The 27768-nt window shown below is 35.2% G+C and overlaps 1 protein-coding gene across 4 annotated transcripts in view; it reads left to right on the forward strand.

Annotated features, from left to right (window-relative positions):
• Window positions 1-6484: 6484 nt before the first annotated feature.
• Window positions 6485-27768, forward strand: part of LOC131439253 (vesicle-associated membrane protein 2-like) — a 38957-nt gene continuing 17673 nt past the window's right edge. For 3 of the 4 annotated variants that reach the window (XR_009231089.1, XR_009231088.1, XR_009231090.1), the window contains exons 1-4: window positions 6491-6682; window positions 7024-7156; window positions 26983-27109; window positions 27196-27354. Coding sequence is in view for 1 of the 4 variants with exons in the window: in XM_058610044.1 (XP_058466027.1) it covers window positions 7155-7156; window positions 26983-27109; window positions 27196-27354 (288 nt within the window). In the remaining 3 variants the exon portion in view is untranslated. Of the gene's footprint in view, window positions 6683-7023; window positions 7157-26982; window positions 27110-27195; window positions 27355-27768 lie in introns of all 4 variants that reach the window. The other variant, XM_058610044.1, reaches the window with a different exon arrangement.

Here is a 27768-nt window from a genome sequence, read left to right on the forward strand (position 1 = left end):
AGGAAACCGGAAGTGTTATAGGCGTTACGAGCTTTACATGCGTTACTTTTTTTGAAAGTTGTAGATGTTACGAAGCGCTACAAGCGTTACTTTTTTGTGAGTTGTAGACGTTACATGCGTTACTTTTTTGTAAGTTATAGGTGCTACGAAGCGTTACATGGGTTACTTTTTAGTAAGTTATAGACGTTAGGAAGCGTTGCATGCGTTTTTTGTAAGCTATAAACGTTACGAAGCGTTACAAGCGTTACTTTTTATAAGTTCTAGGTGTTATATGCGTTTTATTTTTGCACGTTACAGGCATTACGAAGCGTTACATGTATAACTTTTTTATAATTTATAGTCGTGAGTTATACAAGCGTTACTTTTTTGTAAGTTATAGGTGTTATGAAGCGTTACATGCATAACTATTTTGTAAGTTATAGATGTTACGAATCGTTACATGTGTTACTTTTTTATGACTTATAGGCGTTACGAAATGTTACATGCGCTACTTTTTTGTAAGTTATATGCGTTGTGAAGCGTTACATGTATAACTTTTCTATAATTTATAGTCGTGAGTTATACAAGCGTTACTTTTTTGTAAGTTATAGGTGTTATGAAGCGTTACATGCATAACTTTTTTGTAAGTTATAGATGTTACGAAACGTTACATGCGTTACTTTTTTATGAGTTATGGGCGTTACGAAATGTTACATGCGCTACTTTTTTGTAAGTTATATGCGTTATGAAGCGTCACATGAGTTACTTTTTAGTAAGTTACGAAGCGTTACATACGTTTTGAAAGTTATAGGCGTTATGAAACGTTACATGCGTTACTATTTAGTAATCTATAAACGTTACGAAGCATTACATGCACTACTTTTTGTAAGCTATAAGCGTTACGAAGCGTTACATGTATTAATTTTCTGTAAATTATAGGCATTACGAAGCGTTACATGCGTTACTTTTTTGTGAGTTATAGGCTTTACGAAGTGTTACATGCGTTACTTTTTCATAAACTATAAACGTTACATGCGTTCCTTTTTAAAAGTTATAGGCGTTAAGAAGCGTTACATGCGTTACGTTTTTGTAAGTTATAGACGTTATGAAGCATTACAAGAGTTTTTTTGTGAGTTATAGACGTTACATGCTTCACTTTTTCGTGAGTTGTAGGTGCTACGAAGCGTTACATGCGCTACATTTTTGTAAGTTATAGGCGTTACGAAGTGTTACAATCGGTTTTTTTTAGTAAGTTATAGGCGTTACGAAACGTTACATGCGTTACTTTTTCATGAGTTATAGTCGTTACGAAGTGTTACAAACGTTACTTTTTGTAAGTTATAGGCGTTACGAAGCTTTACAAGCGTTACTTTTTTGTGAGTTACATTCGTTCCTTAAAAAAGTTTTAGGCGTTACGAAGCATTATATGCTTTGCTCTTTTGTAAGTTATAGGCGCTCCGAATCGTTACATGTGTAACCTTTTTTGTAAGTTTTAGTTGTTAGAAAACGTTACATGTGTTACATTTTCAAAAGGTACAAGCGTTACGAGGCGTTACATCCGTTACTCTTTTATAAATGTTGTGTGTTAGGAAGCGTTGTATGTGTTAATTTGTGTAAGTTATAGGTGTTAAAAAGCGTTACAAGAGTTTTGGCATATCAATTTTGACATATTGAAGAGTTACTTGTTTGCAAAACCTACTGGAAATGTCAAAATTAACAATGTCGGTTTTCTGGGATCGGCATAGTATACTTTTGGAGGACTACCTCAAATCAGAAATAGCCAGTATTGACGTGAATTTTTGAAGCACATGAGCATCGCTAGCATGGTTAAAATCAACGGTTTAGGTTTCAATTATATGTGTATCACCTTCGTTCACCTGATTTGGTTTCCTCGTACTATTATCTGTGCTCAAACGTAAATTTATCTATGAGAAATTAATGTGAGTTTCGTTCTGGAATTTCAGACTTCCGTAATCTAAATCCGAAACCAGTATAGCCAAATTTAATTTGTATGACCTTCTACTAATATGACCTATAAATTTAGAAGATATTTTCCGTTCTCCACGAATCGGCTGTGCTACTCTATGCAGTGAATTGTCGTTATTTAAAACAGGAATATAAATAATCTCAGAATATATGGTATCATCACAAGTTTTGTGGATTGTTATGCTATATAAATATTTAGAAGGTCTTAGACATGTGATACAGATATAACATGACAGTAAATGTAAAGAAATGTAATACAATAACCTCCTCTCGGACACAGTCACAAAGTTTATTTGAATACTCCATAACGACAGTTCTAGTGGAAAAAATTAAAGTGTCTGTTTAAAACGCCGGTAAAAGGCACACTGAGAATTAGGTTCGTAAGTTATCTTCAGAAATATTTTTTTTTATCTGAGGATCCCTCTCGAAACGACGGCCCTGCATATAACAGACATACAGCAAATATATTATATATCAATATGGATCACTTCAACGAATCCAATACAAATCGAAAAAGACATCACAGTAACACCATTTCGTGACGAAAAAGGCTATTAGTTCAGTCTTGTTTACCAGTTTGCGTTTAGCGTGCACCTAGAAGTGAAATGTCAAAAATAATTGAACATGATGCCCACATAGAGGTGTGAACTTTTTTATATTGAAGTGTGTTTTTTTTCTGACGAAAGTAAATATCGCCTATAAATAATGCAGAATTACGCTTTTTTAGACCTATCGTCTTCACTTTCAAGAATTAGAGATCAGTATTCAACTTTACTCATGAATGTTATGAATAGACGAAACCCATAGCCTATAAGGGCGATCTCTGGTAGATCACTTCTGATATATAGAATATATCAAAAAAATTATAAAGAAATGAACGGTGTATTACAAATTACTTTGATTGCGATAGTTTTTTATAGTCAGAATTTGAATTTATATATTTATTTTCTAAAAAGTAATTGAATTTCACTCAACAGACCAACCATTTCAAAATTCGACATGATAAATCCAATACTGTAAGCATAAGAGCAAGTTATACTTATTACTTTTACTACAATTGATAGCTCTCGTTGAGGCGAATTACAAGTTACGTTTTATTTTGTATACTCAATTATTTTGTTTTACAGGATTAATTTATTTATTAAACAACCTGATATTGTGTATTTTTATCACTGGAACCGTAATCATTTTCACAGTAAATATGAATACAAATGAATTAATTTTTCAATTCGAGAAATTGTAAAACTTAATTCGGAAATGTTGGTAAAATTCAGGAATTAGCATTAGGATTAATTTGTGCACATTTCACACACATTCAAAGCTTGCTTAATTTAGATTAGAACAAACTTTTGCTCCTGGTGGACAGATTTGGAAGTTGTAGTGCCTGAATAAAGCAGATATAGATTTATGATTTGTGTGCAAGCCGAGACAAGCCGCTCTTCAAGCGGGTCTAGTGTCAAATATAGGAATTTCCACATTTAGAGCAGTAAAATCTTTCCGCTCAGCTTTCGATAAGGACTAAAATATGTAAACACACAGCATCGGTCTGAACCGCGCACCAGGATGTATGAAGTAAATAATACCTTTGTAAACAAGCAGGTAAAACAGCCCAAGTGAAATTGATTTCAAGGTGTATAGACCGCTACGAGAGCTATCCGGCTGCGAAACAATTACACTAGGCTTCATATAGATACCCCTCAGTAACATTGGTGGCCCCAAGAGGATCCAAGAGGAAACGGTCTCTCAGTAATATTGGTGTCCTCCAGATAGGACGAGAACAGGAACCGATCCAATCATTAACATTGGTGTTCTCCAACGAGGACGAGAACTCACGAAGATCGAATTCACGTTATCAGCACTAACGAAGACTTTCGTTATTAACATTGGTGGCTCCAGAGAGGAGCCAAGAAAAACTGGTCTCTTTCGCCAGTAACATTGGTGGCTGCAGAAAGGAATCTCTGCGGTCAATAACATTGGTGACTCTAGAAAAGAGTCTTGCCAATAACACCGCAAATCGACTGTACTTTGTACAATCAATATGGAAGCCAAAAGAAGGGAAAAAATTGTGCACAGTTATTTGGCAAATCGATTGTGGTCTGCATCTAGCCTAGTTAAACAGCTGAAATTGCCCAGAAATACCATATGGCGCGTTATCAAACGGTATAAGGAAACATTGACGACGATTCGGAAGCCTCAAGTCAATCGTAGGAGTGAAATTTTCGACCGGAAACTGCGTGGTAAGATTTTGAAGACGATTAAGAGGAATCCTAATCTGTCGAACCGTGATTTGGCCAGAAAATTTGGTGCTGCCCATTGTGAGGAGAACTCGACTCCGGGAAGGAATCAAGTCGTATCGAGCTAGCAAACAGCCAAATCGGACCATAGAACAGAATAGTGTGGCCAAAATTTGTGCTCGGAAACTATATGACCAGGTGCTGACCAAGTTCGACGGGTGTCTTCTGATGGACGATGAAACCTATGTCAAGGCTGACTTCAGGAAAATCCCAGGTCAAAAATTTTACTTGTCAACGGCTCGGAGGGATGTTCCAGCCAAATTTAAATTTGTTTTTGCCGACAAATTTGCAAGAAAATTTATGATTTGGCAGGGCATTTGCAGCTGTGGCAAAAAACGAAAGTTTTCGTTACAAATAAGACAATGACATTGGAACTATACCAAAAAGAGTGTCTCCGAAAACGAAATTTGCCAGATTTGGCAAGCTGTCATTACAGCAAAGTCTTTCAAGAATGGTATGCAGAGAAAGGGGTCCAGTTTGTTCCGAAAAACCTTAACCCACCCAACTGCCCCCAGTTCCGCCCTATTGAAGAGGAGACTCAAGACAAAGGGAAAGGTTGTCAAAGACATCAATCAGATGACGACCTAGTGGAATAAGATAGCTAAAACGATGGACGAAGAAGGTGTGCGCCGCCTAATGAGCCGTGTTACAGGAAAATTCGAGAATTCCTTCGAAACCGTGACGAATTATTTTATCCGTATTTTTTCCTAAAAGTATAAAGAAAACGCTACATTTGTATAAAAAAAAATCTTGAATTCAATAATAAATAACTGAAATACAGGCAATTGTCTTTGTTCCAATTCTATCTGAAGCAAGCTTTATATAAATAGGGATTTTCATAAAATAATGTGTTCTCTTCCGAGTTAGTATCAGATTGCAATTCTTAACCGTATTTACAGCTTATATTTTCGTGTAGTGTATATCGAGAAATATTACATATATTTGGAGTTGTTTGGTTCAGTGTACTGATGAGGAAAGCTGTCATATGTGCATTAAAAAATTTGTAGTGTATTAGTAACCTTTTTTACCACCGCACATTACTGTGATGTCCCTCGTGAATCGCAAGAGTGATCCATATTGATATATAGTATATTTGCATACAGGCTCACACATGAATTGTATTTTAAAATTGCTTATTCAGCCTGACGAATATTTGCAGATATCACTGCGATTGGCACTGTTTTGGGTGCCGTATTCACATAACGACACTATTTTGAGTGCTGCATTCACTTCATGCAATTTTTTTGTTTTGCTGTTGGTAAAATGATAGGTATAGTTTTGTTTTATTCACGTGTGAGGTGGAAATAAAAATGTCTTTAGCTTTAAAAAAAATCATGTGGGAAGTGTTCAAATTATTGTTGTTGGAATATTTAATATAACAGACAGGAGAACATTGTTACCGTTCCGTGACGTAGTGGAACGTTTTGAAAGATTGCGGTGAATAGTCGAGTAGGTGGCAGTAGGGAGTTCCTTGTTTCCAATGTATAGCAAATTGAAAATTTTGTTCGAGCCAGTATATCTGTTATCTATACTGAAGATTGAAAATGGGTCACTACGGTCTTAAACGTAAAATGACCTCATTCATTTGGGATCTAAAAGTAAAGGTTTATGCGCGAAAATTCTAGAGTCAAATTTAATTGCACTCCGGGCTCTAAATGGCCCCTGATCATTGAATCTGACTTTCCGTTTATTCTGGAGAATAAAGAGTTGAATACTAGAACGTTTCCGATGAACTTTATTTAACATTGTGAATGTTTTCAGGAATGAGTAAATATCTTTTGCAAGCATTTTCAATAGTAAAACTCAAAGTTGGTATAAAATCAGAGCTATATTTTAAAAACAATTCAATTGTCAGTCGCAATACTGAACCCAGTCAAACTTGCAACCTTGTTCGAACAACGTTATTTTTAGGTTTGTACACAGGATTTTACATAGTCAAGAGTACCATTGACTCATCGAAGCAAATGCTATATTCACCAAATCCAAACCAACCTCATCCTTCATCGTACCGATCGAATTTATAATGCATTTTCCAGTAACTGCGCAGAGTATTTTCCAACTCAACGAACATCGCCCCTCCGCGGAAAACACATGCGATTTCATTCAATACAGCGAACGTTCTATCTGTCATTTCGAAGGGAAATGCTTCCCGAACAGCCTTCCAGCCGCCCGAACTTGGAAGGGGAGTGCGAGTGAGCTTTCGCTGCAATTTTGGAAGTGTGCCGTACAAGAAAAGGAACATAATGTCCTGTTTCGCACACGATCGTTGACCAAGTCAGTAGGCGGACACGTATTATCTTCGATCCGGAACGGAGCCATAGTAAGAATATACCAAAATCGAATAAAGCCCACCAGTAGAACAACGATAAGAAGGAAATAAAAATCATTTTGCATTTCGACCTCGAAGGAATAGAGCCAGCAAGGTATACCAAGTGCGATAAATTTTCCGATTATGTGATTAGTTGGAGATACAATTTTACAACAATCCTAAGCGTTTGGGCCTACTGCCTGCGAATACGATTCTTTGGTAGCAAAAATTACCGTTAGTGAAAGATCGTTTTTCCCTGGAAAAACTGTTCTGTGAAAAGTGAAAATCTCTAGCATGCTTTCAATGAGAAATTTGTTATCCACAGTGTCGTAGGAGTGAAAAGTGCTATTATCGTTAGTGTCAAGCGGAGGCGAGTGGCAGAAAAGCTTAGAACTTGCTAAAATAGAAGGGAATCGTGCTAAATAGTATTGCTAAAATACAAAATTAAATTTTCAGCCACGACAGGATTCTTCCGCTGCGGTGACAGCGGTGGCAAGACTAGGAGGAATAGCACCAAAAATTATCGAAAGTAGGCGATAAAGGATTCGGGATTTTCACACGTCTGCTCTAGTAACTCACACAGCGAAATGTAAGTCAAGAGAAACATTTTCTTATCATTTCGGAAAATTCCCGTGCACTGCTTTTGCGCTGCTTTGTTTGGCACACACAACAATTTCATTCATTCTGTGGATCATAAATTAAGCAGAACATGTAAATTATAAGAATGAAAGAACAGACTTTTCAGAAGAATAAATCACATTCATTTACACAGCACAAACGAACATCATCTTTTCTAATCGTTTCTACACCCACGTACTTCACTTCACCGCTGCCTTCCATAGCTCAGCAGTACATTTTTTTCTGTCATAGGACTCGTTATATCATTTTCTACGGCTGTTTTTTGTGGATGTTGGTGTTTCCAGAGAGACAGAGAGCTAGCATGCGATTCATAACACGAGAGAACGACTAAGTTCTACTCTCACATGCTTCGGTGATCCAAATGTCACAATCGATTGGAAAGATTGTCCAACGTGTGATAACAGAATGCTCTCTCCGGAGTGAGAGGTAAACAAGTGTAGGTACTTGTAGAAAACAATACTAAATGGGACAAGTTTGGCTCACAATTTCTGTAGAATAGTGACCAACTCCTTGAAACATGTAAATGGTTTATAAACGTGCTTTGTGGTGATAGCCAGTCTGCGTAAGTTTGTCTAGGTTTGACATGAAAGTTTCTATTCACTGAACCGCTACTTTCTTACCTTTTGGCGTAAAGGTTACACCAGGTTACAATTGAATGACTTTGCCAACTAACCTTTTCATATCCTCTTTTGTACATTTTGTAAAATTTTCAAAACTGTTCAATATGTAACTTCCAAGTCCAAATGCAGTGTTGTTGATAAATGGAAGGAATTAATTTGTTAGTTAGATACAAATTGTTTTTAGAGACTGCTAATACTCCTGCATCTCAACGTGTATCATGGGAGAGAAATTGTATCCGTAGAGAAGAACATTAACCCGGATATGTCTTGGTAACCAGTACGATTTAAAAAAAAGTACGGTGCACGAGATTGATATGAAATTTGTAAAACTCGTGGCAGCCGGCTGTCGGTAGTGCTACGACTCATTCTTATGATTGATTTGTAGGGTTTAGTTTTTGCAATAAATCCAAGTAATATTTGCATTATATCGCTCGATTGTGTCATTAATCAACCAACCATGACTAACGCACCAATCGTTTAAAACGGTTTTCAGGAATTTATATTCAAATGAAAGGTTTTGTATTTCCGATTGTGGAAGTACTAATCATGTATTCCAAAATGGATCTCACTTATTTTTCTCAGCGATCGCTTAACTGATTTTCACAAACTTAGGTTCAAATGAAAGGTCTTATGGTCTCATATTGAATTTCAGAACAAAAGAAAACACTAGCTACCGAAAACATACAGTATGATTACTTAATCACAACAACAATTGATAAAATAAAGATAAAATCATACAACATAGGATTTAGAATCAAATGTCTAAAATCTTCTTTTGAATACGCTACACTACAGTAAATTTCGAATAGTGTTTTGGTGCGATTTTCGTCCCGACTTTTTAATTCGACCGAATCGGAACACCTCAACCCAATGCAAAATTATCTTTCTGTACAGATAACTCGAACATGATCGAACAGAATGAAAAACTTATACCGACGACCAGTGTAGTAAAACTTCATTCAATTCAATTGAAACTGAATGAGGAACACATTAACGATCTCTCAACTGCAGTAAACTTCACTCTCTGACACACACAATGTTTGCTGACGGCTCGAACGAGCAGCATTCAGTTCATCACTCGTTTCTCTTCAGTCGAGGCTCAGTTTAACCACCGTCAGTTGATCTTTTGAAGTAACAAAATATCTCTTTCAATAGTGTGAGATCGGCCTTCAAATGAGGTTCATGTAAACATTCGAAATGATTCAAGATAATAGATGAAAGACTAATCAGATAGCTGAAATATCAATCACAGATAACACATAAATTAATTGTTTCCTCCTTAAGTTTTCATTTTTAACACTTTACTCCATTTATAGTTCTATTCGTTTGAAATTGCTTACTACCAAGAGCGAAGACAATGAAGCAGCTAGGCTACTTGGCACTTGAAACTGAGCAAGCAAAACTTCAAATGACTAGGTACGATTATTCAACTGACGATGAATTCTGAGAGCTTCACTTGAAAATGGCAGCAAAAGTCAAATGAATTAGGAAGGGTATGCTGACGGTCAGTGGCCATAAATTTCATTTTCATCTTATATTATTCGATTGAAAATGAAATTTTACCGCACTGCCGACGACACGACCAGGCACTCCGAAGAAAAATCGGAACAAAAAGTGTCTGTGAGTGATTTCCCGTCAGTTACCACAAATATAGCGACCCCTTGATAATGATCAAATTAATCTTTTTAGGCAACACTGTTCTGGTTGCTATGCGTTATTTGTCAAGGAACCGCAATTATAGAAATAAACAAACAAATAGGAAAAGTATCCCGATCCATTGTCAGTAGCCACGAAAATGCAAGAAAAAAAGGATCAAGTCCGAAATAAAGCGATATATTCTTTTGTGTGCTAATAATCAAGTAAAATTATTGTTTCTAGAACTCGAAAGAAGTGGAGCAGGATGTTTATTTCGTCTATTATGCATTCAATTAAGACCAAAAACATTATTTCGTAACACTAGAAGAACCCTCACAGAAGTTTAAATCATTGAGAAAAGAACGATAATGAAATTGCTGCGTTCTATGATGTCGATTTGAAACACCATTATTATATTTAACCTATTTTCAAAGATCTTTTATACATTGAATCAGTAACAAAAAATGCATTATTTATGTTATTTCTCTGCTAAATCGTGCTAAAAAAGCTTGATTGTTATCAATGAGGATCTTTATTGAAGATGCGTTTCAAGTCTTCTCAAGAGAATTTTCCATGAATTATTCAGATGTCATACTAAAACTATTCTAGGGTTAGCAAAAGTCATAAAACAAAAGTTTGTCTCAATGGCGTGGAAAAATAGTAATGCTGATGATACGATCTACTTAGAAGAAATTCCTAGTCGCATAATTTGAATATTTTTTGAAAACCATGCAATAGTTTCAATACATGATTGAATTTTTCTAATAGAGATGGTGTAAAAACGAAGTATATGAGATACTGATGTAGTTGATTGGTAACTGCTATGCTATCAAATTTCCGGTGCATTTAATTACTGGTGGTGCAAATAAAATGATATAACATATCGATATCGCATAGCGCTTCACTAAACTTTTAAGGGCCGATTCTTGTTCTTAGGTACAGTGGTAAAATGCGCGACTGGTATATCGATTCGGAGTTAGTTTTGTTTATCTACATAAACATGTCTTTGAACAACAGTATCCAAGGTATCTGTTATTCGAAATCAATAATTTATCAAATCGAGTTGCCAGTTTAAACAAATTTTCAAGCAATTTCGTTTTGACATTTCGAGTTACTGAGGGGTAGTCAGATTTGCGATACAGTTTTAATAGACGAGTGGCAGGTCGTGTCGTCGCTTATACTATGTTCACACCTGCAGAAAATAACATGTTTTAACAATAGTAATATGAAGTTAAAACCGTACTGTTCACACTAGGATTATGTTATACGCATGACATATCACTTGCTATTGAGTTTGTTTAGTAACAAACTGCAAAAACGCATACGTTGCAGGTAGAAAAGAAAAAAGTACTTTGACAATATCCTGGGAATAAAAAATAACAGAAAAACTGCCTATGTCTCAGGTACAAAAAGTTCTACCAGTTTCCATTTTTGTTTTATTATGATTACATGGCAATTTTGATTTTTTTTACATTGTGAAATGCATTTACGCACAGAGTGTGGGGCCGACGACACGACCTGCCACTCGTCTATTAAAACTGTATCGCAAATCTGACTACCCCTCAGTAACTCGAAATGTCAAAACGAAATTGCTTGAAAATTTGTTTAAACTGGCAACTCGATTTGATAAATTATTGATTTCGAATAACAGATACCTTGGATACTGTTGTTCAAAGACATGTTTATGTAGATAAACAAAACTAACTCCGAATCGATATACCAGTCGCGCATTTTACCACTGTACCTAAGAACAAGAATCGGCCCTTAAAAGTTTAGTGAAGCGCTATGCGATATCGATATGTCATATCATTTTATTTGCACCACCAGTAATTAAATGCACCGGAAATTTGATAGCATAGCAGTTACCAATCAACTACATCAGTATCTCATATACTTCGTTTTTACACCATCTCTATTAGAAAAATTCAATCATGTATTGAAACTATTGCATGGTTTTCAAAAAATATTCAAATTATGCGACTAGGAATTTCTTCTAAGTAGATCGTATCATCAGCATTACTATTTTTCCACGCCATTGAGACAAACTTTTGTTTTATGACTTTTGCTAACCCTAGAATAGTTTTAGTATGACATCTGAATAATTCATGGAAAATTCTCTTGAGAAGACTTGAAACGCATCTTCAATAAAGATCCTCATTGATAACAATCAAGCTTTTTTAGCACGATTTAGCAGAGAAATAACATAAATAATGCATTTTTTGTTACTGATTCAATGTAAAGGGTGATTTTTTAAGAGCTTGAGAACTTTTTTAAACAATAAAACGCATAAAATTTGCAAAATCTCATCGGTTCTTTATTTTAAACGTTAGATTGGTACATGACATTTACTTTTTGAAGATAATTTCATTTAAATGTTGACCGCGGCTGCGTCTTAGGTGGTCCATTCGGAAAATCCGCTTTTTATCGACAAATTTTGTTCAGCGATGAGGCTCATTTCTGGTTGAATGGCTACGTAAATAAGCAAAATTGCCGCATTTGGAGTGAAGAGCAACCAGAAGCCGTTCAAGAACTGCCCATGCATCCCGAAAAATGCACTGTTTAGTGTGGTTTGTACGCTGGTGGAATCATTGGACCGTATTTTTTCAAAGATGCTGTTGGACGCAACGTTACAGTGAATGGCGATCGCTATCGTTCGATGCTAACAAACTTTTTGTTGCCAAAAATGGAAGAACTGAACTTGGTTGACATGTGGTTCCAACAAGATGGCGCTACATGCCACACAGCTCGCGATTCTATGGCCATTTTGAGGGAAAACTTCGGAGAACAATTCATCTCAAGAAATGGACCGGTAAGTTGGCCACCAAGATCATGCGATTTGACGCCTTTAGACTATTTTTTGTGGGGCTACGTCAAGTCTAAAGTCTACAGAAATAAGCCAGTAACTATTCCAGCTTTGGAAGACAACATTTCCGAAGAAATTCGGGCTATTCCGGCCGAAATGCTCGAAAAAGTTGCCCAAAATTGGACTTTCCGAATGGACCACCTAAGACGCAGCCGCGGTCAACATTTAAATGAAATTATCTTCAAAAAGTAAATGTCATGTACCAATCTAACGTTTAAAATAAAGAACCGATGAGATTTTGCAAATTTTATGCGTTTTATTGTTTAAAAAAGTTCTCAAGCTCTTAAAAAATCACCCTTTATAAAAGATCTTTGAAAATAGGTTAAATATAATAATGGTGTTTCAAATCGACATCATAGAACGCAGCAATTTCATTATCGTTCTTTTCTCAATGATTTAAACTTCTGTGAGGGTTCTTCTAGTGTTACGAAATAATGTTTTCGGTCTTAATTGAATGCATAATAGACGAAATAAACATCCTGCTCCACTTCTTTCGAGTTCTAGAAACAATAATTTTACTTGATTATTAGCACACAAAAGAATATATCGCTTTATTTCGGACTTGATCCTTTTTTTCTTGCATTTTCGTGGCTACTGACAATGGATCGGGATACTTTTCCTATTTGTTTGTTTATTTCTATAATTGCGGTTCCTTGACAAATAACGCATAGCAACCAGAACAATGTTGCCTAAAAAGATTAATTTGATCATTATCAAGGGGTCGCTATATTTGTGGTAACTGACGGGAAATCACTCACAGACACTTTTTGTTCCGATTTTTCTTCGGAGTGCCTGGTCGTGTCGTCGGTGGGGCTCTCCAAAAGACCACCACTGTATAATTGGAACTACCCACTAAAACACCTTGGATCTTCAACTCTACCTCGCCGGAACTACCGTTAGGTATTACTTCGGGGTGAATGGCTACTTTGATGGAAAACTGTTGTTGTTGAACAGCTTGTCAATTGACATAGTCGAAAAGTGACGAAAAATGCTAGCAGGGCTGTGCTCTACTGACAATTACTTACTTACCTTACCGAATACTATGTTCACACCTGCAGAAAATAACATGTTTTAACGATAGTAATATAAAGTTAAAACTGCACTGTTCACACTAAGATTATGTTATACTTATGACTTATTTATAAACAAACGGCAAAAATGCCTACGTCGCAGGTTAGAAAGAAAAAGTATTTGACAACATCCGAAAATTAAGAAATAAGCCAGGTACTTCGCCTAGCTATGAAGGGTATTATCGTTTTACGCTTATTGCCAACGTTTCAAATATTTTTGAGCAGCAAATGACAAAAAAGGCATCTTTTAATTTAAAAACAAAAGTGTACCAGTATGCGTTGCCAGATAGTTTTTCCAAAAATCTGTATTCGGCGCAAAAATCTATCTGTACCATATCGGTATCAGAGTCTCTTCTACATAAGTAGTAGAAAATGTCACCAAGAGGTGAGCACGAAAAAGGTCCCGCGACAACCTTTTCTCATGTCTATTCAAGCTAAAAACCAAAATCGGTACTTATCTGTATGATTCGTGAGTTATCGGTATTTTGAGAGTACATATCTGTATTGCGGTATGGAGGTCAAAAAATCTGTATAAATACCGAGAAATCGGTATACCTGGCAATGTTGGGACCAGTCTCCAGTTTTGTTTTATTATGATTGCATGGCTACTTTGATGGAAAACTGCTGTTGTTGAACAGCTTGTCAATTGACATAGTGAAGCAAAATGCTAGCAGGGTTGTGCTTTACTGACAATTATATCATGTTATTTCGGGAAAACATGTTTTAATGTGACGATTTTGTATATGGAATAAACACAAAAGTAAAACATGTTATTTCACTTAAAACATGAAATCAAAGTTAAAACTTGTTTTAACTCATAGTGTGAACATAGTATTATACTATGTTCACACCTGCAGAAAATAACACGTTTTAACGATAGTAATATAAAGTTAAAACCTAACTATTCACACTTGTATTATGTTATACGCATGACATATTGTTTGTTTAACAAACTACAAAATGTTTACGTCGCAAATATTAAGCATTTACTTTAAATTCTGAAATACTGCCATCTTCCTAATACATATGTCATGTTCTAACGATTATGTGCCCTAAAACGAATCGTGCTAAAATCGAAACGTCATGGAAAAGGGTGCTGTGCATAGTCTTTTATACTATGTTTACACCTGCAGAAAATAACATGTTATAACGATAGTAATATAAAGTTAAAACCGCACTGTTGACACTAAGATACGCATGACATATTACTTGGTATTGAATTTGTTTATAAACAAACTGCAAAAATGCCTACGTCGCAGGTAGGAAAGAAAAAGTATTTTGACAACATCCGAACAATAAGAAATAAGCCAGGTACTTCTCCTAGCTATGAAGGATATTATCGTTTCACGCTTATTACCAACGTTTCGAATATTTTTGAGCAGCAAATGACCAAAAAAGTCATCTTTTAATTTAAAAACAAAAGTGGTTGTACCAGTCTGCGTTGCCGGGTCATTTTTCCAAAAATCTGTATTCGGCGCAAAAACCTATCTGTACCATATCGGTATCAGAGTCTCTTCTACATAAGTAGTAGAAAATGAGGTAGGCAAAAAAAGGTCACACGACAACCTTTTCTCATGTCTATTCAAGCTAAAAACCAAAATCGGTACTTATCTGTATGATTCGTGAGTTATCGGTATTTTGGGAGTACATATCTGTATTGCGGTATGGAGGTCAAAAAATCTGTACTGCCAATACCGAGAAATCGGTATACCTGGCAATGTTGGGACCAGTCTCCAGTTTTGATTCATTACGATTACATGGCTACTTTGATGGAAAACTGCTATTGTTGAACAGCTTGTCAATTGACATAGTCGAAAAGTGAAGGAAAATGCTAGCAGGGTTGTGCTTTACTGACAATTATATCGTGTTATTTCGGGAAAACATGTTTTAATGTGATCAGAAACGTGAAATAATGCAAAAGTAAAACATGTTATTTTTTTTTTTAATTGCCCACCACACTCCCCCACACCAAAAAGCTCTACAAGGAGCCCCCTGGTAATTTCGCTAAAAACATGAAATCAGAGATAAAACTTGTTTTAACTCATAGTGTGAACATACTATTAATGTGACGTTTCTGAATATGAAATAACGCTAAAGTAAAACAGGTTATTTCGGTAAAATCAGAGTTAAAACTCGTTTTAACTCATGTAGTGAACATAGGTTCACACCTGCAGAAAATAACATGTTTTAACGTTAATAATATAAAAGTAAAACCAAACTGTTCATACTTGGATTACGTTATACGCACAACATATTGTTTGTTACTGAATTTGCTTAAAAGCAAACTGTAAAAAAGTCTACCACGCAGAAATTAAAGACTCTTCAAAAAAGAATTGCGGTTGATCTTTACTTTTTGGGTTCCGGAAATTTCGTAGTATAGTTTGTAATACTTCGAAATAGGAAAATCGACAGGAAAAATTATAGATTGCATTTCCGGCTTCAAGTTATCCACAAAACTGTAAACAAGTACGTTGACAACATCAGGAAAATAAGATTTACGTTTATTGCCAACGTTTCGAAGGTTTATTGCTTCAAACTGTGGCCATTTAAGAGAATTTTTTTGAGCAGCAAATGACCAAAAAATACATCTCTTAATGCAAACAACAAAAATGGTTGTACCAGTTTCCATTTTTGTTTTATTATGATTACATGGCTACTTTCATGGAAAACTGCTGTTGTTGAACTTTTAGTCGAAAAGTGACGGAAAATGCTAGCAGGGTTGTGCTTTACTGACAATTATCATGTTATTTACACGGAACCACAAACAATCTAATTTTAAGTACATTTCACCCATTTTGGGGGTTCCGTTCAATAACCTAATTTTTGGTAAAGTGGCTCTAGGTAGTTTCCGTAAGGTACATGCAAAAAATACTTAAAGATTATTTAAATCTACTCAATGGTAAGTTTTATTCACTCTACAGTTGAGTCGTATTGACTCAATTTCAAGTTGATGTTTTGACAACAATGGCTCCTTCCAACGAAAGAAAAGATTCAAAAGAACTCAAAATTAAGTAAAAAGAAGTCAAATAAGAGGTAGTTTTTATTTTCCGTGTAGGGAAAACATGTCTTAATGTGATGTTTCTGAATATAAAATACCGAAAGAGTAAAACATGTTATTTCGCTTAAAACATGGAATCATAGTTAAAAATCCTTTTTAACTCGTAGTGTTAACATAGTATTACACTATATCGAAACATCCGGATCCAATCGAAAAACATCATCGGCGTGATTATATGGCGTTAGTTATATTATTTAAAAAGCTAACCAAAATAATTTGTTCTAAAATAAAGATTAGGATTCAATGATCTAATATTTTAACTTGCTATGAAAACCTACTTGATCGTTAACATATAGTCCAGAAGAATTCTCGGTAACCGAGACTAAATTTACGAAAAACGAATGAAAAGCAGTCAAATGAAACAGCATAAACTAAGTTGAGGCTGCAATCTGTAAAGAAGTCCCTTGCATACCGTTGAACTACTCTGAGGTAGTTCAACTTTCTAATCGATAATTTTATTTCGCAAGCCCACCCTTCTCTTTTATGTTAATCGACTAGACAACACCGGTTTTCCTGCACCAAAATCTACTACTTTATCTTGAATAAGAATTAGGTAATATACAAATAACAAGTTCGCTAGCGAGTCGAACTTGTTAACATTGAAAACTGTTACTAAAAACGTTGAAAACATTCATTATATGTTTTGTACTGGTTCTATCCGTGACAGTTTTCTTGGTTATGTCACACAACGAAAAATTTTTTGTTCTCCAATCCTTCTCTTGATGCTTTGGTTCGTATTGATATGAAGAAAACACAAATAGGCACCAGTTATAAGCAGTGACGTAAATAGTTGCAAAGCTGTGGAATTTATATACTACTTTTTTGCGTGTAATGTACGTTCTTGGTATTCTGATTTTTTTCTTAATTTGATTTGGTTTGATTTAAAAACAGACAGAGTCAATGAAAAGTATGGAGGCGGTAAGAGCGATGGTTCAGTTCTAGGTAGTTTTTATTATGTCTATTCGATTTCGAAACTAAAATATTTGTGAAGACATAATATAATGAATTATTATCGTAATAAATCGTGGGTATATTCCAGGGAATATCACATATTTTACACCTACATTTACCGCTCATAACATCCAATCATTCTCTCGGAATCAATCAGCCTGCACGTATGCATTCCAAATACTAAGTACAGTACACCATTCATTTTGGCATACACGAGCCTAGCATTTGTATAACAAAACAGCCACAGCAAACGCGAACAACATTGACACACAGAACATACTCTAATCTATGAACTTTCTTCCTTCCTTTTTTTTGCCTCATTGCTCTGTCCTCTTTTATCGTACACATCAACACACTGTTTTCGTTTCATAACAATAAATGTCCGCCAAAGATGAGCGCTGAACCCGCCTGCTGAGTAAGTGTTCATCAGTTCGAACCCCTTTGCAACAGTGTATCCGAGAGTTCCCCTTGAACGTTAGTAAACCTGTTCTAATTTACTTCAAACTATTTTATCCCGCATTTCGTTCAATTGCATGCGCTTAACTTTATTACGTTCAGATGCAAATTTACCTTATTTCATTTGTTGAATGGAAGCAAATGTTAACACGTTGACGCTTTGGAACTGCATATGAATGCACCTACGCTAGTGGATGCATTATCGATTTGCTGGGGCTGTGCCGTTACAAAATCTATTACATCAGTACGTACGCAGAAAGTTGACCGAGTTAGGCATAGTTAAACGGCTCAACCAGCGGCGGAATTTTTCACTAGGGTAGGTGCCGAAGTTCACACTTTTGAAAGTTACTATATTAAATCGAGAAATTTTATCAATTATAACAGTCTAATACGTAAATAGTAGTCAGGACTGTGGAACCGAAGTCTTGTGAAGTAAACGATCACTCAAGAGCCTAGTTTCGCAAATTATTCTATGCATAATCGCACATTTTACACTATTCTGAGATATTTTATTTTTTTTAAAGCAAAAATGCAATGAGTTTAGAAAAAAAAATCTGGGACACAATTATCGGCCTAATTTGAGCAATCCGGCACGATAAAAACACGCTACCTAAAGGTCGATTCACATATATCTGACGCGGTTCTATGCGAACACGATAACGTGCACAGACAACAATTTTTTTTTTCTTTATTTTCTATTCGCTTAGTCAAACTTGTCCTGCTCAACATCGACATAAAACGACGTCGAACTAGCGGTCACCGTTCCGGAACTGAACGGTATGTGAATCGACGTTCAAAATGAGCTTGTTGAAGGTCACTACATTTTCGCGTAAAAAAGACTATAATAAGATAACATGTTTCGGGAAATTCTTGAAAGGATTAATAAACCAATATTCGAAAGTGGTAAAGTATAGCACATTTCACATTGCAGTAAATTAATTTAAAAAATTTGGTAACTTAGTTAAGAAATATGAGTGAGACGAACTACGGAGATAACAGAAAAAAGTGTTATATCATAAGATATTTTTAGAAAATTTTCTAATATTTATTCCAGTTGTCAAAATATTTGGGGGGGGGGGGGGGGGTAGGGGGGGTGGTTGGTGCATGGCCCAAAGATCCCACTTCTCTACAGAGAAACTCCTTAGTTAGTCAAATTTGAGTTCTTCCACTGGAAACGATGTTTGGGTAAAATCTACTCATTTACTGAGAAATCCTTTATTTGTACGTGAGCCAAAAATTGGATAATTAGCACTCAAATTTTGAGTAAAATTTTATTCCACATATACCAAACTTGCTTAATAATTGCACCTTTTCTGGGTGTATTGTATTAAAATATTAGGTAAATGACACGTAATACTTGAAATAACCCTACTGTGTTTATATAACATTCCGTTTACAATTGATTTCTAACTTCGGGACATCATATCAAGTGGCGGTCGCTTGGAGTAGTGTGTCGCACATTAACATACACGTTAGTAATGCTCATGCACCAATCAGATACTTATTCCTCATAAATGACATTTGAGCATATTCGTTTCGTTTGTGTTAAGCGACTCACCCTTGAAATTCACGATCTCACTGACAAAAAATAGAACCTGTTGCTACAAATGGTTATTACACCTTTTAGACTGATCTTGCGAATAGTAACATAAAAACGAGTTCTTGCGTTGAACTCAAATCTAGAATAAGAGTTACTCATTATCATTGATGGTAATTACTCAATTTTTGACGTTTCCATTTATCATTTGAAAATGAGTAACTAATACTCAAACTCTGAGTAACTTTTTCTAAGCGTGCAGAGTGTTGAATCTGACTGGTACACTCTCATTGAACATAACTCAAAATTGAGTGACACATCACTCAAATTCATAAAAAGTGCACGTACTCTAAACTTGAGTTACCAGCTATCTACTCATTTTTGCGTTAAGGGACGAAACTGTCAAAACTTGAGTAATTTTTACTCAAAATAAGGAAAAAATATTTTGTTCAAAATTTGAGTAAGTTCAACTTAAAATTTGAGTTCCTTGCTCTCAAAATGAAGAAATTTTTCTTCGTTAATTTTCATATACAAAGTTATTCTTCTTGCTTTTGAATGCGCAAAGTAGTGATTCAAAATCGTTTCCTTTTGAACGGTTTGGAGTACAAATTGAATTGTTTTGATATCCTTATGTTGAGCTTTTCACTAAGCATAATTGAAACAACATCTATGATTGACGTTGATTCATGTTTTAAAAAACGGGATCTAGAAACGGCAATGGAAAACGACGTATTCTTGCATTCTTTATTTCGAAAAGAATATTCAGAGAATGAAAACGCACTGAACTACAAGAAGTATTTTTTTCACTCAAATGTTTAAAAACTCTAATGTATGAATAAATACTCTAATGTATGAATAAATGCGAAAGAACTCATGGCAACGAGTTTATTTTACTCAAATCCATACTCAAATTTTGACAAATTGTTCCAGTTTATGAATTTGAGTAATCGCAACTCAAACCATGAGTTATGTTCAAAGAGCGTGTAGAAGGAACGGTAGTTTACCATGCTCCTTCTACTTCCTTGCAATTGATATTAAGTTTTTTATCGTGACGACACAAATGAGCAAGTATTCATCCTTGACAGTTCAGCGGTACTGTTTACAAACAAGCTTGAACAAAAATCGATCAGCACATCTAAAACAATCATCTTTACACTTTGCCACTAGTCACTTTTATTTAATAAATATCAAAAACGCACCGTATTCAATCGTGAACAAATGTTTTAAAACTTTATTTAGGCGATACGGACCGTAAACAGTCTGATCCAATTTGTCAATAAACAAACAAAAGAAATTTCTGTTTACAAACAGTACTGCTGGACTGTTAAAAAGTGTTCATCCGATTGAGGTTAGCAGTGACAGTAAAAAACCTAATTGCACCCTGTGTCTAACTTTTGAATATTCGCTGGACAAATATCTGATAGAGGTAAACTTCCCGATGACATTTCATACTCCAGCGGTTATGCTGGCAATGTTTTATGATTTAAAAATTTGACTTTTCAAAGATTGCTTTGCATCTCGGAATCATACAGTCATAAATTGGGATAAAATGTTAAAGCTCGTTGCCAATTGTCAGTTTGCTTACAGTGGAAGCATACTAAATTTGGTTGTACTATTCTCTACAAATAAATAAACAAAGCATTTTAATGAATACTTACTTAAGAACCAATTTATTTCGGTAGAAGCAAAGAATTTCACCACTTGTTGCATTTAAAAATTGTATTTATTACGTCACTTGTTTTTTAACTTAAGGGGGGAAATTTTTGCGAATTTTTTCCAGAATTATCGTTCAACAAAATAAATTCGAATGTTTTGCATGATAAAAAGCATCGTTCGAACAACATTTTGTAATTTTTTCATGGAAAAATATTGAGAAATAAGTCGGTAAGAGGTAGACGCTTCTTAAAAATCATGATTTGCGGTGTCCACTGTACCTCAGCGCAGACTAATCAGAAGTGAACAAATCAAATCTGCATAGTTAGAGTAGAAGTTTTTCTAGACCCCAACGTTTCTGTTTGATTTTTTAAAGTTTTTTAAATTTTTGGTGGTTGTTCAAAGTGAAAACTGCGATTGTTTACGGAAACATCCGCCATTTTGTAGCTGTAAAACCCCCCAAAGTAACAATCAACGAAAAGGAAAACGTTGGGGTCTGGTTTTTATATGTAGAAAGTGCTTGCAAAATTTGAAAAAAATTGGTTCAGTTGTTTTTGAATGACGATGGACTCGGACTTTCAAAACCTGCTTTTGAGAAAAACGCGTTTAAAGTTTTTTGTCTATAAAATCAATGGAAACAATTAGTTACTTCAGGGAGCCCATAGGGTCTAACATTTTCAAAAAAAAATATATTTTTTCCTTTATAATTTATTATGATGATACATTTCAAGAATGTTTTGTCAAGTTTTGAAGTCAATCGAAGTAGAAATTTTTGACCTGTGCGCCGAGCTCTTGCTTCTTCGTAGAATGAGATATCCATAGATAAAAGTCCATAGCTTCCAGAGTTTCATTCCAATAGGCTTGAAAATTTCACAGAAAATTCTTGAAATGTTTTACTATAAGAAAATATAAAGAAAATAAAAAATGATTTTTCAAATGTGTTAGACCCTACCCGCCCCCTAAGCTAAATTGGCTACTTTGACGATTTACCAAATTTCGGTTGTCTAGAAAGCTGTGTACCGCGATCTCAGTAAATTGGTATCTTCGATTTGCTGATTTCGGTAAAATGGTAGATCGATGTTAAACACAGTCATTTGAAAAATCGTATAACGATAAAACCCAACGAATTACTGAAAATTCAGAAAAAACCCAACAAATATATAAGAAAATACTAAGTTTACCGAAATTTCGGCTGAATTATCCGTTTTTTTTTTAATTATCTTCTTTGCCACGATAAAAATCATATTTTAAGTGTGTACAATATTTTCAATACTTTGGCAGATGTAATGTCCACTGTCCAAATTAGCATAGGTGATGCATTTGAATTTACATTTTGGCATTTGATTGAATTTTTCGATCCCGGAAATGCGACCAACCTCAGGAATCAATTGAATAAGGAAACGTGAACAAATCAATGGATTGGTTAGGTGGACAGTTGCTATGCAGCAACGCGTGTCCAACTGATATTACTGCAGCTATATATTTGTATATAATTTTGCTGTCGAGGGCGGCCCTGCCCTGTATGATAACAATTTTCGTAGACCAATTGAGATATAAAACAATGTTACCCACCAAAATCACCAACCTACCATTGTTTGCCTTCACAAGCACATCATGATAATGAACTCTGCGTAGAAGGGATGAATGCAGCGAAATTACAAAATTGTTTAACTAGATATATAACTACAAGACTGAATAGGATCATTCTAACTGACTATCAAATGTGAGTTAAAACATCGCAATATTCAGAAGACACCGCCTTTTCCATAAAATATATTTCAAAGTAAACAATACTTGAATGATGCACGGTTAGCACGTTTCTCCATAGTACTGAAAATTCGATGGAGTCGCGTGGTTTCTCAATTTACTTCATATCTTGGCTATTGCAGGATTTATGTCCCTTGTCTCAAATTAGACATTGTTTTGTTGGTAGTGTTTCAAGGAGATACGCGCATAGTGGTAGGATGACAAAATAATTTAAATATATGGAAGAACAGCAGAAAGCTCTGTAATTTATAAATTCCATTTCGTTACTTCTACCGAGCATTCAGTGAAGGTTATGCCGGAATATGCCGAGCAGACAGTAAACTTTTTGCTGACGATTTCGGTAATAACTGACGTTTGTCTTAAACTGAGGTGAAATGTAGCGGAATGCGAAAATCGCGTTTTTGATCAATTATTCAAAAACTAGACCGATTTTCGAAAAACCAAAAACAACGAAATTAAGTTTTTGAAATCAAATTTATCATAACTAAGTATTCTTAGAATTTTGAAATTTTGCTTTGCCGAGTCGTAATTGGTTTTTGAAATGAATGAACGGTTACTGTTCCGTTCCACGGGGATGATTTTAGAACTGAAAAGTAGTGTTTGTAGCAGAATTTCACAAAGAATCTGAAAATGCAACTCAAAATTATAAGATATTAGCTAAAACAACCGAAATTTGAAAAAGTTTACATAAACTTTTCTGCATTTTTTTATTGCTTGCGCGCTGCTGTTTCGTATTGAGGTGGTGTGAGAAATGCACGGTGGGCATGGTGGCATTATATCGTGCGCAAAAATTACATATAAAATAATGATGCGAATTTATGCAGCATTGGGTTCTGTGTTGAAATAAATACGAGTTGAATACAATAAAATGGGTATTGTAAGAAATCGTATATTTTCTAAGTAACTGTCATTTATAATGCTAATAATGTCCAATTCTGTTGAGTTCAATGCATTGAAGTTTGCTGGCTGTGTAATATCGTATAACAGGTATTATTTTAGATTGTAGCAATTTTTATAGCAAAACTATAACTTCATCATTGACAAGCTACTGAATGAAATGAATACAAGCCAAGTATTATCGTTCAATAACCTGTGATACAAACAATGTGATAAAAATTGAGAGTCAGCTTCGAGCCAGTCAGCATGGAAAACTTATTGGAATTTATTGATTTTTCAATTATTATGAATACAATGAATCAACGATTGATTTTCCTTTCAAAATCGATTGAATAATAATGAACTACGAAATAACTTTATATTTAATTCCGTTTCCCAAATATGTGCTTGAGAAATGATTAACTAATGAATTTTAACTGCATGGTAAGATGAACTCATGCGAGTCAAGTAAATACTTTTACGTAAATTCTATCTCATCGGGCCCGGTGAATTGGCAAAGATATCGAAAATACTTGAATGTTCTCTTGTCTTCAATGGTTCTTTTGGAGAAGAATCCATGCTTGCTACTAAGCCCAGGCATATACATGGTTAGCAAGTTATTCAATACATATACATATACCCTCACGTTAGTCATTCAGAATTACTCATGATTTATAGCTCTAGTGTAAGAGTAATCACTAACAATAACGATTGAATATGCTAAATTCAAAGTGTGAAGGATTCAAAAATTCATTACGTCTAGTCTTTTTTACAAGCCAATATAACGAGAGGTAAACCCACTGCGCTCAATCATTGAAAAAAGTTCTTGTTTCTATGTGTCCGTTTTTCTTGGTATGCTTTGTGCGACGTTTCGTTCAACTGAAGCGGATAAAATTTTGCGCGCATTTTATGACGCTACATTTCACATTAAGATTAACGATACTCTCGGTAATTTTATCTTTTGATGAGATGATTACCGAGTACTCGGCGGTGCAAATTTCTGCAAATAATACCGAGATTCAACGAAAAAAATTAGTTTGTGTGCTTCCAGCAGTGTCTTGTAGTCAAATTGTACGTAAGTTTCGTTAATTAACGACGATACTCATGATAATTTTGCAAAAAGCATGAACAAGCAGTTTCCGAGTACAACTTTTCAAAAAATCCGCCAGAATTTCGTTGCGTTTTAAACTTCGTTGCTTACGGTAAGCTTTCAGGAAATTACGCTTCCTAGCGCGTTGGAGTTCTTTTTGCCTTTCTCTATAGAAAGGTATTAGAATTGCTGGAAAACCCGACTTTCGAACGGAGCCTTGGAGACCCATAGTGTTATATACCATTCGACTCAGTTCGACGAGATCGGAAAATGTCTGTGTGTGTGTATGAAAGTGTGTGTATGTGTGTGCACTTTTCGAAGATATTTGAACGTGCTCAATTTTCTCAGAGATGGCTGAACCGATTTTAACAAACTTGGGCTCGTTTGAAAGCTACTGTCGAGCCATTGATCAAGTTCGAAGATCAAATGGTTGTGACTTTTGGTTCCAGATATATGATGGAAATAAGTGACGTAACCGACAAAACACATTGATTTTTACCGCTCTTATATATATAAGGGTGCCAAAATTTTGGGATCACCTTTATTTTCGTTAAGCTCTAGTGCTCAAAAGTTTAAGCACCTCGAAAAAAGCCTTCATGCAAAATTTGAGCTAAATCGGACATGCGTAAGGGGTGCTGCCCGGTGGTAAAGGTTTGACAATTTTCGATCTTGAAAAAGCACCATCGATTTCTAAAATTTCATGTACTCCCTCCTATGGTGATTTTTCAAGATATATGAAAATTCCACTAAGTGGACTACGAAGGCTTTTTTTAGATTAGCATCACTGTTCTCATACAAATAGGCAACGCAAATGTCAAGGACTAGTTTGGAAAAATGATGCTGACTGTGTGACATAAACACTGAAGCATGCTTTTGTGAACTACTCGAATCAATCTGAATCAATTGGTGTCAAAATTAGTATCCAAAATTATTTAATAAAAGTATGAAACATATTTTCATGAGACTGTTATGAAAGAAGAGAAAGGCATTATCACACCACTAGGTGGGTTAAGAAGGTTTTTTTACTTGAAATACGTGCTAAAACTTAAAGTTTTTTTTGGAGGTTATCGTTTGTTTACTAGGTTAGAAACAACTGTAAAAATATTCCACACGGTGCCTCTAAGGTATGTCCATTGTACGTAAGTTTCGCCATCAACGACGAAACTCATGCTAATTTTGCACAAACCATGAACAAGCAGTTTCCGAGTACAAATTTTCACAAAATCCGCCAGAATTTCGTTGCGTTTCAAACTTCGTTGCTTTCAGGAAATTACGCTCCTTAGCGCGTTGGAGTTCTTTTTTTTACTTGAAATACTTTGACAATTTGCTTGTGCAAATTTCTCTGGATTTTGGCTTTTGCACTGCACAAATAATTATGACTGTCAAATTGATTTCAGCTCAAAATGAATTCTCAAAAAATTTCGGACAATTGAACTGGGTTCTTCTTTCGCTGATTTTCTGAGTAATAACTCTTTTTAGTGCAGTACTTGGTTACAATCGAATTTCGCTTTTCTGTTGTTACGTAGTTAACTCGTCTGGAATTTGTTTTGAAATACAGTATGATTTTCAAATGGATTGCAAATCAGATGCAACAACCTATTCCGAAACGGTCCAAGTCGGAAGTTGAGTTAGCCCTCGCATTGTTCGAATTGACGAGCTATAAAACTTGAACTTTTTGTAAAGGTTATCATTTTTTTACTAGGTATGATGTACAAAATGAGTACAGTTTACGGTCACAGTTCTTAATTTCAACATTGAAATTGGAATTGAGACAACAGATAGCTTATCTGCATGTACAAAAATATTTGGATATTTTTTATGCAAATATATATAAACAACAGTTTCGCATTTATTTTGATCAACAATTGCTTCCGAACAAACGATATATACTTGAGGTAACACAAACAAAGGTACATTAAAGAACCTAGTTTCAGCTAGTTTAGCTGGAACGTCAATATTATTAGGCGCAAGGCGAGAGTTTTTTTTAGTTAGTTAGAAAATTAGTTTATTATTTGGGTCTTAATTGCGTTTCATGTTTGAAGACTTTCTTAGATCACTCGAAACTAACTAGTATTCTTTAACTCAACCAACTCACGATTATCAATTTTCACTTTTACATTTACTCGTTCCATTGCAATCAAACTCATTTTGTTTTTTGTGTTTGCTCAACATTTGCCCGTGCAAAAAAAAACTAAAACAGGTCAGCAGATGGACTTGCACCGGGCGCTGGAGAGCCGGGAGCGGATGGAATTGTCGGCGGGCCGAGGACTCCACAGCAGGTTGCGGCTCAGAAACGGCTGCAGCAAACACAGGCCCAGGTCGATGAGGTGAGTATCTCAGGATTGATTGAGTGCGCCATCCCAGGCGTAACTGAGCTTCTATTTTGATTGAACATTTGCATCTTTGCACACAGGTTGTGGATATTATGAAAACAAACGTAGAAAAGGTACTAGAAAGGGATCAGAAACTGTCGGAACTGGACGACCGGGCTGACGCGCTGCAGCAGGGTGCCTCACAGTTCGAACAGCAAGCCGGCAAACTGAAGAGGAAATTCTGGTTACAGAATCTGAAAGTAAGTTTTACTTTTACGTACTGTTTTATATTCGTGTACCATCACAATAGAGATCAACCTTTTGATCATCCATCAGCTAAACTTGATTCTGTGTAAGGAAGTTTGAAATACCAAGCGCACCATGCCGCCCTTTAGACGAAATGTAAAATTCAACAAAAAATGAAAAGTCGGAAATAGAATTGCAATTCTTTGTTTATTTGTTTTTTAAATCGCTAATATTTTTATTTCTCTAAAGCGTTTAGAGCTGGTATTTGTTAGTTTGTTTGCCATACGACAAAATGTTTTCAATATCCACTTTGAAAATATTTACATAGATTTCTATGAAATTATTGAGTAAAGTCACGTTTTTTACCCTTTTTTCCCCACTGTGGTTAATTTTTATGAAATTTCATGCCTTTAATTTATTTGCGAACT

Source organism: Malaya genurostris, chromosome 3 (genome assembly GCF_030247185.1).
Source record: "Malaya genurostris strain Urasoe2022 chromosome 3, Malgen_1.1, whole genome shotgun sequence".
Lineage (NCBI taxonomy): Eukaryota > Metazoa > Arthropoda > Insecta > Diptera > Culicidae > Malaya > Malaya genurostris.